This window comes from Miscanthus floridulus, chromosome 1 (assembly GCF_019320115.1).
Source record: "Miscanthus floridulus cultivar M001 chromosome 1, ASM1932011v1, whole genome shotgun sequence".
In the NCBI taxonomy this organism is placed as follows: domain Eukaryota; kingdom Viridiplantae; phylum Streptophyta; class Magnoliopsida; order Poales; family Poaceae; genus Miscanthus; species Miscanthus floridulus.
In genome coordinates this window covers 176,504,774-176,521,259 of record NC_089580.1, presented here as the reverse complement: position 1 = coordinate 176,521,259, position 16,486 = coordinate 176,504,774, and the positions used below count along the sequence as shown (strand labels likewise).

General features: G+C 47.9%; 3 protein-coding genes across 3 annotated transcripts; 1 reads left to right on the top strand and 2 right to left on the bottom strand.

Annotated features, from left to right (window-relative positions):
* Window positions 1-1,772: 1,772 nt before the first annotated feature.
* Window positions 1,773-3,987, bottom strand: LOC136503319 (peroxidase A2-like). Its single transcript, XM_066498440.1, has 4 exons — window positions 3,605-3,987; window positions 3,313-3,504; window positions 2,471-2,633; window positions 1,773-2,388 (listed from the first exon to the last, which is right to left on the bottom strand). Exons 1-4 carry the CDS (start codon window positions 3,842-3,844, stop codon window positions 1,970-1,972), a joined length of 1,014 nt encoding a protein of 337 aa, XP_066354537.1. The 5' UTR covers window positions 3,845-3,987; the 3' UTR covers window positions 1,773-1,969.
* Window positions 3,988-5,104: 1,117 nt separating this feature from the next.
* On the bottom strand, window positions 5,105-6,834 carry LOC136503307 (peroxidase N-like). The gene is made up of 4 exons (XM_066498434.1): window positions 6,564-6,834; window positions 6,270-6,452; window positions 5,997-6,162; window positions 5,105-5,874 (listed from the first exon to the last, which is right to left on the bottom strand). Exons 1-4 carry the CDS (start codon window positions 6,789-6,791, stop codon window positions 5,471-5,473), a joined length of 981 nt encoding a protein of 326 aa, XP_066354531.1. The 5' UTR covers window positions 6,792-6,834; the 3' UTR covers window positions 5,105-5,470.
* Window positions 6,835-9,670: 2,836 nt separating this feature from the next.
* Window positions 9,671-16,039, top strand: LOC136549337 (protein GID8 homolog). Its single transcript, XM_066540580.1, has 5 exons — window positions 9,671-10,091; window positions 10,172-10,278; window positions 14,196-14,327; window positions 14,472-14,628; window positions 15,666-16,039. The coding sequence occupies exons 1-5, from the start codon at window positions 9,872-9,874 to the stop codon at window positions 15,785-15,787; spliced, it is 738 nt and encodes a 245-aa protein (XP_066396677.1). The 5' UTR covers window positions 9,671-9,871; the 3' UTR covers window positions 15,788-16,039.
* The last annotated feature ends 447 nt before the right edge of the window (window positions 16,040-16,486 follow it).

Genomic DNA, 16,486 nt, shown 5'->3' with positions numbered 1-16,486 from the left:
CATGGCCGAGGCGGCTCCCCTGTCATCCAGACAATCTTCAAGGACTCTGGCAGCGGCTCGCCGTGGCCGGTCCTCACGAAGAAAAACTACGCCAACTAGATCCTGATCATGAAGGTCAAGCTGTAGACGCAGTAGATGTGGGACACGGTCAAGTACGGCAGCGTCAACCGCCACGAGGACCGATGGCCGCTCGAGGCTCTTGTCGCGGCTGTCCCACCAGAGATGGGGCCCATCCTCGCCACCTAGCCCACCGCTAAGGAAGCTTGGGAGGCTATCGCCGCGGCATGCATCGGCAGCGACCGTGCGCGGTGGTCCACCCTTCAAAAGCTTCGACGGGAGTGGGATTGCTTGGCTTTCAAGCCAGGCGAGGACTTCGACGATTTTGCCCTCCGCCTCTCCAGCCTGATGCAGCAGCTGAAGCGGTACGACGATGACGACATCGACAAGGAGAGAGTTGTCGAGAAGCTTCTCCGCGTCGTCCCTAAGAAGTACACCAAGGTCTCCCTAGCAGTGGAGACCCTCCTCGACCTCTCTGAGCTCACCATCAAGGAGGTGATGGGCTGCCTCAAGGCCTTTGACGACCGCGAGTAGCCACTTCCCGTCAAGCCGGCCACCACGGGCAACAAGCTTCTTCTCACCGAGGAGCACTGGCGCGCGCGCTAGGGTGAGTGGAAGAAGGGGAGGCTTCAGGTTCCTTGAGCGTCCGCACGCGGCGACCACGTAGGAAGGACAAGGCTCCTCGTCCGTGTGGTGGCACCGGTGGCAACGCCAATAGCGAGCGCAAGGCCAACCGCGATGACATCAGCTACAACTGTGGCAGGACTGGCCATTGGGCCAAGGACTACAGGCAGGCGAGGTGTGGGGGCCAGGCCCATGTCATGCAGGCTCGGGTCGACGACGACGACCCGGCCTTGTTCCTGATGCATGGGAGTGTTGAGCTACACTCCTCTCCCATACCGGCCGTCACCACGCTTCTCCACCTCGACGAGCTGCGCGCTCACGCCTTCCTCGGGAAGGGTTCGAGCGATGAGAAGATCAACGAATGGTACCTCGACACCGGCGCCACCCAACACATGACCGGGCGACGCGAGTACTTCTCCGACCTAGACTCCACCATGCGAGGCTCCGTCAAGTTCGGGGATGCCTCCGCCATGGAGATCGAGGGTGATGGCTCCGTCATCTTCGTCGCCAAGACTGGCAAGCACCGGATGATCACCGGTGTCTACTATATTCCCGCATTGAGGAACTCAATCATCAGCTTGGGGCAGCTGGATTAGAACGGGTCGCGTGTGGAGATCGAGCACGGGCTGCTGCACGTCTGGGACACTCGTCATCGTCTTCTCGCCTAGGTGAACAAGGGGAGCAACCGCCTCTACATCCTCCACGTGGAGGTGGCGCAGTCCCTCTGTCTTGCAGCTCGACACGACGACGATGCATGGCGGTGGCACGAGCACTTTGGGCACCTCAACTTTGAGGCCATGAAACAGCTCGGGGCTAGTCTCGCACGTCTTCCAAAAACACTCTTTCTCGCAGCACTTACTACAGCTTTGCAGTATGGCATCCTTTTCTTTTGCGCACCTGGTGACGCTGGGATTTCTTCTTCACTGTTGAGGACGCCATACGGACCACGCACGGTTTTTCCAGTTCGCAAAGATCCTGAAAAGTCATATCAGAACAGAGTCTCGCAGCAACGCGGTAGGGCTTGCAGCTTGCCGCATGATCTTCGTTCACAAGCCGCAGCCAATGTAATGAGATTAATGTATGTACATGATTATTGAACAAAACTGCAGACACCACTTTATAGTTTATATTGAATCTCCATGACATAAACAAATCGATCGGTGCATCATGCCCTCAACTATACGTACATGTTTGCAGCATCCTACATACAGCAGCACTGCTTTCACCAATAACTTAGGCATGCCACAATTACAAAAGCTACTACTACTTGCAACCTTGCTCGACGGGTCTAGCTTCCGTTGACCACTCTGCAGTTCTTCCTGATCTCACCCTGGCTCCCCGTCAGCACCTGGATGTTCCCCATGTTGATCATGGACCTGGAGAAGCTCTTGAAGAACTCCTTCTGGCTGCTGGCGAACCGGCCGACGATCGGCGCCGTGGGCGCGCCGGGCGTCGACAGCAGCTCCTGGTCGGACTGCAGCGTCCCGCGGCGCGCCTCGATGTTGGTGTAGTAGTTGTTGTCGAAGGTGTCCGGCGTGGTCGGGTCGAGGTCGTTGAGCGCCGACGCATTGCCGCCCCTCGGGCACCGCAGCGAGAGGAACGCCCGGTACCCCCTGTCTAGCGTCGGGTCCGGCCGGTTCGTGCCGCTGAAGTTGTACAGCCGCGCCGTCACGAACTGGCACTGCACGCGCCCGAACGTGTGCGCCCCTGCATCCACCGTCGTTGTGACGCCACTAGCATCTCTGTTCGTTCAGGTGCAGAATCACGGAGGCATCGGTTTGCTCCTTACCTGAGAGGGCGACGAGGTCGGTGTTGCCGAGGCCGACGGCGCCGAACTTCTGCTGGAGCGTGGTGAGGTTGTCGAAGGGGCTCGGGAGGTTGTTGGCGGCGGTGATGTTGGCGGTGGTGCCGTCGCGCCGGCCGAGAGGAACGCGCCACCGTGGCCCGCCGGACTGCGTGCATAGTACACGGGACCACACGTCATGTGGCCGTGTTGGATTAAAGCGTGGCACGGAAAGGAAAGTGATCGGTGCCTATGGCCTCGAACGAACGCCCTGCTGATGACGTACAGCCGACGAGATGTGACGTATGAATATCCACGTCGTACTGTACGTACTAGGGTTATCTGTTTGTGCATGCTTTTAATTTAAAAGACGTGCAATTTTGTCAACTTCTTCTCATAGATCTCTCTAATGGCCATACTAGCTAGTTCAATTATTTTGCACCGACGGTTTCGAATTATTGCTCCAGGTCTCCATGCAAGGCGAGCAAAGCCTGTACAACGCCAGTCCGACAGTTTGTTTGCTTCTGTGTGTCAAATCTTCTTGAACAATGTCGATCGTTTTGTCAAGATCAATTCATTAACCGGTGATCCCGAGCTTGGTGTGACTATACTCGATTCGGAAAGAATACATTTTAATTAGTGTGTAGTACCGAGTTAAACCATTTTATTAGTGTGACTATACTCGAGCTTAGTGTATCAATATTTGTTCAAACTTGGTCGAAGTCTAGAAAATTGATCAAAGATAGAGGTAGAATTATACTCTCTTGCGGATATGATGGAGGTAGTATACTGGGGACTAACGGTGGATCGATCGGTAGTACATTTGCCGGCTCGAAAAAACTACTCACCAGTTCGACCGAGATCTTGGCGGCGATGGCCAGTATGTCAGCGCAGGAGACGACGCCTGGGCAGGCCTCCTCCAGCGCCGCCTTGACGGCGTCGACCACGGGGAACCCGCGCGCCGAGTTGTTGTTGGGCGTCGCGAACTTCTCCGACACGATGCTCGAGCTGTTGTCCAGCAGGATGGACCCGTCGCAGCCCTGACGAATGAAGAAATAAACACACGCAGGCTCAGGCTCAGGCTCAGAACGTACGTTTACGCCTGCGGAGCACGGGACACGGTTCCGGCTGCTTTCTTACTTGCGCGAAGCAGTCATGGAAGTGGAGGCGGGTGAGGCTGGCGTAGATGCGGACGTCGGCCTCGTGCGCCTTCTTCAGCACCCGCCGCACGACCCTGTGCACGTCGGGGCACGTCTGGTCGTAGTACTCGCTGCACAGCTGCGCCGCGCCGGCCCGGACGCCGAACCCGAGCGCGACGGCGGCCGACATGAGGACGGCGAGCTGAAGACTACGACAAGTCATGCTGCCACGGGGCGCCATTGCTCTCTCTCTCTCTCTCTCTCTTCTCTCCCAGAGCTAGCTGCTGCGGGCGCTAGCTCGCAGTCGTCGTGCAGGTGGTGGCTGTTGTGCACACTGGCATGTGACTCGATCAGTTAGGTGTTATGGCCCGGCCGGCGAGTCTTATAGCCACGGAGTTCACAGGTGGTTGTGCCCATTTGAGCACAAAGAGCGCGCCTTTTCATGGATCTGAAGGATGGGCAATCATATCATTCGGGTCGACAAGCGTTTCCTGGCAACGTTTCCGTCGCCGCGTCGCTTTCAGTTCAGAGATGGCAACCAGCATGCATGCATGCAGGTGCGCCGAGCAAAAGACACCACACCCCGCAACTGCAATTCTGCTTGTCAGCGTGCGCATGGCTGTTCTAGCTAGTTTTGGTTCGGTGCGGTCTAGCACGAGCAGGAGCAGCTGCCTACCGTGCGGGGTCACAGTCAACGCCAGCTTTAATCTGCAACAGACGTGTTCCAGTACTGTACTTTACGTGGTTGCAGGCTCGCACTAGCTGTGCAGTGTACGTAGCTGAAAGTAGCTGGAGTTGTTCAGATACAAAGGAGGCTCAGGTTATGGAGCGGCAGGTGGTCTGGACTCTGGAAGCGCGCAATGATTCCAAGAACGTACGTTAGTTGCTGATTTGAGGATCCGTGCGCACCGCAAGTAAAAATGGCCAGCAACTAATCGGCTCTCGTGATCTCGTTCCCTTGTTTCTTTTAAATAAAAAATCCCAGCGTCACGTGCTCGTAAAACCACTGAGAGCTCGTTTGGTTGCATTCGTATCTACCTCAATCTATAAAAGTTAGTACGGATTGGCGGTGAAAGCAGCCAAAAAAAAAAAACTGAAAAAGACTAACGAAATCACTGCAGGCTGTCGATGTTGCTATACTGTATAGTCTGTCATTATCTAAAAAAAATACTGTATAGTCTGTATCTGCAAAACCGATTAACTGAAAGCTGCCACTGTGGGATCGGTCTGAATTTCTATTTGCTCGTCTGACCGAGGAACCAGCTGGGATAACGATGAGTGAGCTCTTGTTTCCTAGTCGCGATCCGGTCCCCTGCACCACAGTACGTAATACAGCACGAAAACACTGCTGATGTTGGCCACTTTATACGCCAAGGATAGGTGCAAGCAATGATGTGCTAGCAGGTTGCCAATCATGGAGAGAAGGCGAGACATCAGTCTCATAACAGATCGACAGAAAGGGTAGCACGATACGATTAGGTGACAGGGGATGAGAGGACTAGGGTCGGCTTTTATTTATTTTGTTCTCTTGCTTGTTCACGAGAACAACAACATCGATCGGGGAACGCATATGCACCTACTGATAATTCATCAGGCACTGCAGCAACAGTTACAGATCCTATCTTGTTCGTTTGCAGAGAGGCGAGTAGTTACCACTCATCCGTCCCAATTGATACGCTAGCTAGCTGGCCCATACTATAAGTATATTATTGGCCATGAACAAACCCTGGCTTAAGCCAAACGAAACACGCTTCACAACACAATGACGATGCGTCACGATCTCGCCCTTTTTTTTTTGAGATCCCAGTGCATGGCAAACACTAGCTAGTGACAACGACGTGCACGCAGGCTGCAGCTCGATGCTTGCTCAGTTGACGGCACGGCAGTTCTTGCGAATCTGGCCGGCGGATCCTGTGAGCGGGCGGATGTTGCCCATCTTGACCATGGACCTGCGGAAGTCGCAGAAGAAGCGCTCGCTGTTGGCGCTGTAGGCCTGCACGAGCGCCTTGGTGTCGGCGCTGGAGAAGAGGCCCTGGTCGGAGGACAGGAGGCCCCTCTGGCTCAGCAGGTTCTGGTAGTAGTGGTTGTCGAACGTGTCGGCGGAGCCGGCGTCCAGCGCCGCCGTCTGGTTGCCGTCCCCGCCCTGGCACAGCGTCTGCAGGCTGGACGCCAGCGACGAGTTCAGCGTCGGGTCCACGGAGCTCGTCGCCGTGAAGTTGGACAGCCGGTTGCTGAACAGCGCGCACCGCGCTCGCCCGATCGTGTGGCCTCCTGCGTACGTGTCCAGTGGCCGTCGTCGGGTCAGTTACTATATGTCCAGTCATCACTACACTCTTGACGAGCTGGAAGGAAAGTATTGTGCAGTGAAAGATGCGTGGGACTAGCAGTTATACCTGATAAAACGACCACGTCGGTTGTGTTCAGATCCACATCACTGAACTTCTTTGTGATGGTGTCGATGGGATCGAACGGGCTAGGCAGGTTACTGTTGGCACCGGACTGATTTGCCACCAGGCCATCCCTCCTTCCCAGCAGGACGCCGTAGTCCGGCCCTCCACTCTGAATAATACTCCAGTAAGTAGTACACCAGCAGGTTGCTAGTATTTTTCAGCGTGATGATGAATCGATGACTGAAATCATGTGGGAAGGGAAGGGACGGGACGCACCAGCAGCACTCCGTATTTAGCCGCGATCGCGAGGATGTCGGCGCAGGAGACGACCCCGGGGCAGGCCTTCTCGAGGTCGGCCTTGATGGCGTCGACGACCTCGAACCCACGCGCCGAGTTCAGGTTCGGCGCCGCCAGCTTCTCGGTGTTGTTCCCGTCCAGCAGGATCGACCCGTCGCACCCCTGCGTTGCGTGCATGCAGCGAGCAGGTCTTTTTCAATTCAGCGATCGATCGGTACATAAAAGTTGCATTGGGAGCGTGCGTGTATGTGTCATGTGGTGTCTCGTACGTACGTTGACGAAGCAGTCGTGGAAGTGGAGCCTGAGCAGGGAGGCGCCCATGCGGGGCTCGGCCTTCATCGCGGTGGACACGCGCGCCTTCACGATGTCCTCCACCTGCGGGCAGCAGCCGTCGTAGAAGTCGTCCGTCAGCTGGCCCCGCGCCACCGCGGCGGCGCTGAGGCACAGCACGGCGAGCAGGGCGAGGCAGCTCATTGTGTCTCTGCAGGAGTTATGCTCCATGTCTACCTCTGTAATCTGCACAACTACGTACTGCTGTCGATAAGTGCTGCCTAGCTCCTCTAGCTGATTCTTGCCGCAAGGCTTATATAGAGACGTTTTAGACTGTTGAGAGTGAGTCAGTGTCAGTGACAATGCAGTTAGTGCTGTTGGATAAGCGGTAGACTGACTCGATGACGAGTAAGCGGCTGGCGGAGGCTGGCTGAGTGACGTGTCTGCGCGCGTGCGTTTTTCTCCCTGAATGGATCACAGCCGGACGCACTGATCGATCGCCTCGATCGAGTTTTTCTGAGTGGCGCAAGTACGAGTCGCGAGCACTGTGAATCCCGTGCGTAGTGGAGCGGCCGGCGCTACAAGTGGTAGTGGAGCTTCAACCAAGTGCGAGTGCCCGTACAGTAGTGTAAATTGCTAACGCACGTTTCGCATGGACCAAGTGAGTGGTGACGGCGGCTGCGAACCAATCAGTCAAGTCCGCACTCTGCAGTAGGCGTGCGTGCTCTGCGCATCTGTCAATAATTGAGCAAGTACTTAGCTATAAGTCAAGTAGTAAGAACTAAGCTCTATAATAGTTGTATACTATAAAAAAGATTTTTATTATTATGTGGTGCTATCTTACTTTCTCTTTCCTATTCCTTCTCACATACACTTTTGTTTGGGCCACAGATGCTTATGCTTCCGTACCCAACTTATTGCTTGCATGAAAGACAAGCTCTCTTATCTTTTCTCTCATCTTTTTTTCACATCAGCAAAAATGCTGACTAGTTTGGCTATAAGCTCGTTATTGTACATGCATGCTGTTACAGTGTTAGGCCGTACCCCATTACGCAGCGTTGGTTTTAAATCCTGGGCCTTTGCCCACTTTGAAGGTTCAGTCCCATGCGTAAATCAGTTGTGATTGTGAGGGCCTGCGTTGTTTTCCTTCTGTGCGAGGCTGTGCCAGTATGACTTCGTGACGTCTTGGAACATCCTTCGTCTTCGTCTCCACTCTCCAGTGGCCCAATCCCAATGGATCGGGTGACTATCGATTAGTGCACTGCGCACCATAAAATCTGCATGCATGTATCTTATATACTTCTGTTCTCCATCGAGTTGTTGGCTAGTTGCAAGGTGTCCCCATCCAAGAGACGGCGACTTGCAGGACTGAAGAACAAAGCACAAGTAAGAGAAGCCCCAGAGAAGCTGCAACGCGCGGTGCGTCTTCGTTGCACCAACCTGAGAGTTACTGGGCCTGAATGGGCTAACTGAGTCAGCCCACATGTTTAAGCGAATTGTGTGGCCCAAGCACAATAGCTTATAGCATTGCTCCTTGTATGGAGAGGGTTTTGAATTGAATCCTGTATCTAGGCCTGGGTATCATTTTCGCTTCGGTTCCTCGGTTCTTAAATAAATTTGGTTTCTATAGAAAATAAGAACCAATCGATTCCAAAAAATTCTAGAAACCAAGCATTTCGATTTTCGATGAACTAACCAAACCTTTTCAACAGAGGTTAAGATAAATAAAAAAGGTGTGTAGGTTCTAAAGCAAATTTGAGCAACATTTTCTCCATTGTAGATAATAATAATTGCTAAGAAAATAGTAGCACTATAATAACACAAATACATAGCAGTTCAAATATGACTATATGAGACATCACACATAAACCAAGCATAGTCTTACAAAATGCAAATGAGCGAAGTACAATTCATATAATTCGGTTCTTTTAGCTAACCGAGAGTTGGAATTTGAAAGTGCATCTAATCCTATCATGGGTTTTGTTGATTGCCATACTATAAAGGAGGATCGAATACTAATCACTTGCAAGTTTCTAATTGATCAAAAGTTTCAAACTAAAACCTAGACGTGATAGAAGATGACCCTTTGTTTTGCAAAATGAGTGCGAATTGTTCTATGGTCGGAAATTTTGGGCATTGGCCAAAAATCCAGAGCCATCGAAAAATCGTGGTTCACTAAGGTCCACTGTTTATGTGACCACCAATTCTGGTCAACGGACAATTTTTTTGGGACATGATATTCTTTTCTCACTTAACCTGTGCTCGAGTTCTAAGTTTTCAAGGGGTTGAAAATTCTTGTCTCCATTAGAATTTATGGTCCCTACATTAAGAACTACTCCATCCGTTCCAAATTATAAATCGTTTTGACTTTATTGGTATATCCATTTTGCTATGTATCTAGACATATATATATATATATATATATATATATATATATATATATATATATATATATATATATATATATAGTAAAATTGATGTATCAAAAAAGTCAAAGCGACTTATAATTTGAAACGGATGGAGTAGTTGAGAAGGGGAGTATATACCCCTCCACCTCTCTCCTTGTTACTCTTGTACACCATAACAACCTATCTCAAGTTAAACACATTTAAATCTCCCTTTCTTCCTCTCTAGCGTACTTAGATTCTATACTCTCTTGGATAGGATTTGAGGAGTGATATAAGAAAAGTTATCATCTATCTAAATCTTTTGAGCACTTGTGACCTTTGCTTATCTTGAATTTCATTTGTCACTGTTGGATTTCTCGCAAATCCTAGATGGTGGTTAGGCTTTGTCGGTGAAGCTCCTAATTTGTGTGATGTAGCCCGTGAAACTTTTTTTAGCTTCAACTCTGCAAACAGTTCTCCTAATAGACTATTGCATTGCAAATAAGAAAAATTTACTATAATCATTATGAATTGTGAAAACCCTATTAATTCTCTAGTTTGCCACAGTTTAGGCAGTTGGATACTGTTGTAAGTAACAACCAACAGCCTGTTCATTTGGCTGTGGCTTGTCGTAAACAATCATAAATTTTCAGCTAGAATAATATTTTTCTCTCACATAAATCAGCGAGTACTTCTTCACGAAAACCGAACATGCTGCAACTCTTTCTCCTCCGGACTCTCGGGGTCTCCCGACATCGACTCATCCTCCTCGGCTTCTCTCCAAGTCCTCCATCCATCCTCCGGCTGTCCCCTCCCAGCGGCAAAACCCTAGCCCGTCACCTCGCCGCCCGTCGCTGCAAGCTTATGGCGCCTGTGTGACCGGACCAGCAGTCCGCCCCATCTCTCCCTTGGCCCCCGCATCTGATGTTCCTCTCCCGCATCGTACTCCGCGACCTGAACTCCATCGACTCCCCGGCCTCCATGGCGTCCTCGAAGAAGGTTGTGACCCGTGACGAGTGGGAGCGGAAGCTCCGCGACGTCAAGATCCGCAAGGAGGACATGAACCGCCTCGTCATGAACTTCCTCGTCACCGAGGGCTTTGTCGACGCCGCCGACAAGTTCCGCATCGAGTCCGGCACCCAGCGTATGGCACGCTCCTCTTTCTCTCCTCCGCTGTTGATCTTACCGGGGAATTCGTTTGAATTTATGATTTTATTTTTGCAGCGGAGATTGACCTAGCGACCATCACGGATCGAATGGAGGTTAAGAGAGCAGTACAGTCGGGTAATGTTCAGGAGGCGATCGAGAAAATCAACGATCTTAACCCCACGGTTCGATTCTGTCTCTGTTCCTAGCAAAATTAGTTCGAATAACGGCCGAGATGCACATTTAGGTATTTTATTGTGTTGTGGAAGATCTCGAAGTAGGTTGTGGTTGCTGGGTTGTACAGATTTGGTTTCCATCCTCCTGTAGGTCTAAAATAAATACGGTCAACTAGAGAAGCACTCAGTTTTGCAATGTGGGTAACTTGGATGTACTGTCACCGACTCACCGTGTTTGTCTTTGTCAGCAATTTAGAGCCACAACTAGTTTATAGAATACAGGAATGGAATCCTTTCCCAATCTAATTTGATGACCTGTCATGTGTTTGGAGAGTATGCAGGAGCTTCCTGTTGTATCAAATGATATGATTCTGATTTAATCATCAGTTCTTACGGTTATTCTACTCTTTAGATTAGTTGTCCACGGTTTGCCATACTTGACTGTTAAAATAGGAGCTGGAGATTCGTACTGAGCAGGTTGCAGTTTTGAACATCTTTGTAACCGGTAGAAACAACTGAAATCCTTAATAAGTAGCATCCAATATACTTCGACCAATCTAGGAGTCAGGGCCAAGTATCTCGAACATGAAAAAGAAACCCAACAGTATAAAAATTGCACCTCATTGATTACTGATTAAACTCAGTTGATTACTTTGTTTGCCCAACACTAATGAGTGATGAGACGAGGATCCGATGTGACATCCTTTTTTCCACAAGTGTTTTCTGTTTCAGAATGGTGTTTTCCACCGTCGTTGTCCCCTTGCTTGGAAATAACTAACAAGTTTTGAGAAATGTTTCTTTATAAGAGGGTTCTGTTCATTTTTACATACAACTCAGATAACATAGATGGCCAGAAAAAAAATCAGTCATATTGCACATATGGCTAGTATGTGAGAGTTGTGTTGTTTTATTATCCTTTTTTTTAGGAGAAGCCCTATCATTTTTTTGGAAATAGTACAGCAGGGGGAAGTCCAAATGGCTATTAAGGAGAAGAAAGAATGCTATAGACGCTTGTACCATGACAGGAGTGTGGACAACATAGAGAAGTACAAGGTGGAAAAGAAGACTGCAAAGCGAGCTGTAAGTGTGGCAAAGGGTAGAGCGTACGAGGATCTTTACCAACATTTGAGTACGAAGGAAGGAGAGAAGGACATTTATAGGATGGCTAGGGTTCGTGAGAGAAAGACACGGGACTTCAACCAAGTTAAGTGCATTAAGGATGAAAGGGAGCATCTCTTGGTAAAGGAGGATGAGATCCGACATCGATGGCAAGAGTATTTTGACAAATTGTTCAATGGTGAGAATATGGACACAACCTTTCAGTTGGATGACTCTTTTGATGACACCAATAGACGCTTTGTGCGGAGAATCCAAGAATCTGAGGTCAGAGAGGCGTTGAAAAGGATGAAAGGAGGTAAGGCGATGGGACCGGCTGGTATCCCAATCGAGGTGTGGAGATGCCTCGGGGACATAGCTGTAGTATGGTTAACCAAGCTGTTCAACCATATTTTTCGATCGAACAAGATGCCTGATGAGTGGAGGAGAAGTATATTGGTACCGATCTACAAGAATAAAGTGGATATTCAAAGTTGTACAAATTACCGGGGAATTAAGTTGATGAGCCATACTATGAAGCTATGGGAGAGAGTTATCGAGCATCGCTTAAGAGCAATAACGCGGGTCTCTATGAACCAATTTGGTTTCATGCCCGGAAGGTCAACCATGGAAGCCATTTTCTTAATTAGACAAGTTATGGAGCGGTATAGGGAGAAGAAGAAGGACCTACATATGGTTTTTATTGACTTGGAGAAGGCTTATGATAAAATACCAAGGAATGTTATGTGGTGGGCTTTGGACAAACATAAAGTCTCAACGAAGTACGTCGGGCTCATTAAGGACATGTACAACAATGTTGTGACTAGAGTTCGAACAAGCGATGGAGACACGGATGACTTCCCGATTAGGATAGGACTACATCAAGGGTCAGCTTTGAGCCCTTATTTGTTTGCTTTAGTGATGGATGAGGTCACAAGGGACATACAAGGGGACATCCCTTGGTGTATGCTTTTCGCGGACGATGTAGTGCTAGTTGATGAAAGCCGGACAGGAGTGAATCAGAAACTGGAGTTATGGCGGGAGACTTTGGAGTCCAAAGGTTTTAGACTTAGTAGAACTAAAACTGAGTATATGAGATGTGACTTCGGCACTACTACTCGGGAGGAGGAAGATGTTAGTTTGGAAGGTCAAGTAGTGCCTAGGAAGGATACCTTTCGATATTTAGGATCAATGCTACAGAGGGACGGGGATATTGATGAAGATGTTAGCCATAGAATTAAAGCAGGGTGGATGAAGTGGCGGCAAGCGTCTGGTGTCCTATGTGACAAAAGGGTACCACAGAAGCTAAAAGGCAAGTTTTATAGGACGGCGATTAGACCTGCTATGTTGTATGGTGCAGAATGTTGGCCTACGAAAAGACGACATATTCAACAGCTAAGTGTCGCGGAAATGCGTATGTTGCGTTGGATTTGCCGTCATACAAGAAGGGATCGAGTTCGGAACGATGATATACGTGAGAGATTAGGGGTAGCACCAATTGAAGAAAAGCTTGTCCAACACCGGTTGAGATGGTTTGGACATGTGCAACGGAGACCTCCAGATGCACCGGTGCGTAGTGGAATTCTAAGTCAGGATAGTAACGTGAAGAGAGGCAGAGGAAGACCGAAGTTGACTTGGGTAGAGGCAATAAAAGGAGACTTGAAAGGATGGAATATACCCAAAGACTTAGCCTTAGATAGGAGTGCTTGGAAGACAGCTATTCACGTGCCTGAACCTTGATTGCTTCTGTTGGGTTTCAACTCTAGCCTACCCCAACTTGTTTGGGACTTAAAGGCTTTGTTGTTGTTGTTGTTGTTGTACAGCAGGGGGCCCACTGTACGATTTTATATTAATAAAAAGAAAAGAAGCTGTGCAAGAAACACAAAGCTGTACAAGCATACAGTGAAATGCAAAAAACAACAAGCCTGAGAGAGGCTAGGAAACTAGGCTAGGAAATCTATAGAGAAGCCCTATTCTCAAGGTCATAAAACTTCCGTCATCTAATGTTCATTATTTTCTATATAATAGCAAACATTCCCAGATATTGCAATGGGATGTACAGCTTGTTGCGTGGTCACCTAGAGCTAGCTATCTTTATTGGACTTAATTGGGCTTAGCCCAACCTTATTTCAATTAAACCCCAATGCCCGTAATAAATGCTAGGTGCAATAAAAGATTAATCCCGCATGAGAAATTGTTAGGAGATTGATTCAACTTAAATGAGTGGCAATTGTGTGAACTTGGTGTGAGGTTGAGAAAGGTGGAAGCAGAGATACAGGCCCGCATGTGCCGAGCCGTGCTGAGTCGCGACGTGCATGAGCTCGGGCTTGGCTAGCCAGGCCATGACATGAGTGTGCAGCTGTGCAGCGCCAGGGAAGGTTTTGTAGCTCCAAACTATGATCGACCTGTGTTGGACAAGGATAGACTCTACCTTGGCTGGGCCCGGGGCCCTGGACTCCTAGGTTTACATTTGGCATCCGTGAAAGCGAGAAGGGTGGGAGTAAGAGGGGTGATGGACCTAGGTTTGCGATTGGTAAAAGTGAGAAGGGTGGGAGTGAGGGACGACGGGCCGATGGACGGAAGAAGAGGGGTGAAGTGAGGGACGGCAGACCGAGTGACGGACCAATAAGGGGTGGGAGTGAGAGACAATGGACCAAAGGAATTACTGTACTTTAATATTAGGTAATAGGTATTTTAATATTAGGTAATAATAGATATAGATTAGAAGCATGTGTATTTGTTTGTGTTCTTCTGGGAGGAGCTCTGTAAAGGTAACATTTGTTAACTCATGTCTCCTTAATCGTTATGCTGACTTGGATGAATGTATGCAGATTCTGGACACGAATCCCCAACTATACTTTCATCTCCAGCAACAGAAACTAATAGAGTTGATTCGCGTGGGAAAAATAAATGAAGCTTTGGAGTTCGCTCAAGAAGAACTTGCACCGAGAGGCGAAGAAAATGTATTTATTTTTCTAGATTTACCTTTATACTTCATTTTGGTTTCAGGATTCAGATGTAATTTATTCCACACGCAACTGAACTGCTTTAAAGACACGTGTGGTTTCTGCTTCCCCCCCCCCCCCCCCCCCCCCCTGATTTTGCAGCAAACATTTCTCGAGGAGATAGAAAAAACTGTAGCACTACTGGTTTTTGAAGATGTAAAAAATTGCCCTTACGGGGAACTAATGGATGTTTCTCAGCGTTTGAAGACTGCAAGTGAAGTTAATGCTGCTATTCTTACAAGCCAAAGTCATGAGAAAGGTTAGTAACACCTACTGTTTAGTTCAAGATTTAACTTATCAGAATTCAGAATTGACATCAAATCCTTTCCATGTGTAAATGTTTATTCATTGAGTAGTTTGCTATTTAAATCTGTCAAAGTTATATTTGGATAAATAAAGGAAGGTGAGGCTGGTGATATCTTATTAATTGAGAAGAAAGGGAGTGAAGGGCGGGCCTGGTGCAAGCGGTAGAGTCTTACCGCCTGTGACCGGAAGGTCCTGGGTTCGAGTCGCGGTCTCCTCGCATTGCACCGGCGAGGGTAAGGCTTGCCACTAACACCCTTCCCTAGACCCCGCACAGAGCGGGAGCTCTCTGCACTGGTACGCTCTTTGAGAAGAAAGGAAGTGGAAAAACTGAAACCCGATCATATCTATTATCATTTTATACCCCTTGAAACTTTTGACATTGAATTTATCAAATTATTTAGTTTGTATTTAACAAGTTCAAGGTTGTGAAAAATACTCCCTCCGGTCCTAAATGTAGGTCGTTTTAGATTTCTCCTGATGCATGATGTAGATGCTATTAGTGCATTTTTTTCCATAAATTTGGTCAAATTTAGAGAAGTTTGACTTAGGATAAAGCTAAAACGAAGTACATTTCGGAGTGAAGGGAGTAGATTATAGTCGACTGTATTAGTTTCTGTGATTCTGTCACTGGAGAAGAAAGGAATAAGGAATTTTAATTTTAACTATCTCATTTGTCGTAACATATAAGGCTCAGCAGTATTGTGGACCCGAATCCTGTGCAGTGGTCGTATGACTTCAACTTTAAGTGTTAATTAAATTGATATGTACTGAATGGTTTAAAGAATTTATAATATGCCTGTACAATTTCCAACACTAAAGCATTTAAATTTAGTTTTTAGGGCAGGTTACACTATAATTCAGTACTGTATGACGTAGTTATGTTTGTCTTATTTGTTTGGAACACAAACTGCTACATCCCTTGTTCGGATATGTTGTGACTTGCCGGCTTTATTGAAGTTCCTCTGTATATTCCTTTCCCCACAACGGCAGATCCGAAGCTTCCAAGCTTGTTAAAGATGTTGAAATGGACACAAAATCAACTGGACGAAAAGGCAGCATATCCACGAATCAATGACTTCACCACTGACGCACTGGAAGATCCATCGATATGAATCTGCTGCCAAAGTGATGATAATTGAGGGTAGGCACCAAGCCTGTCTGGTGCCTGCATGTGGTTTGCCCCGGATCTGTCAATAGATCATCATCTGCAGCACCCCTTTCACCAGTGTTTTAGGCTCAATGCAAGCAGTTGATCTGAAAACTTCACCTGTGTTCTACCTGTACATGATGTAGAAGACATGTTTGAACCCCTTTCCAGTCAGTGCAAATATTGGATTTGATTTTTCATTGACATTCCTTTCAAACCTGTGGTACTTGCAACACGCAAATTCTTTTAGTCATGGTTTGGGCATCGAATTCACGCTCCTGCTGTCAGTTTGATGCAACTGTGCAAAGCAGCTCATTTTTTCCAATGTCAGAATCAATTGGAAGAGTTGCATTAGAGAATCTCTAATAGTTCCTGAAAACAGAATCGGTAAACCAATGATTTTTTGAAGAGGCTAAGTACATTTGTTCTTTTGTTTGGTTCCACTATATAGAAGGCAATTTCGTATCAGGAATCTTGGACTATTTCAAAATTATTATAACTACTTTTATACTCTTTTTTTTCTATCTTGTACATTTGTACTTTTATACTTTCTCTCTCTTTTGTACATTTGCATTGAGAACTTAGTCCTATTCCCTCCGTCCCAGAATATCTGTCGTTCTCGCTTCTCGAGAAACAACTTTAACAAAAATATATATTAAAAAAT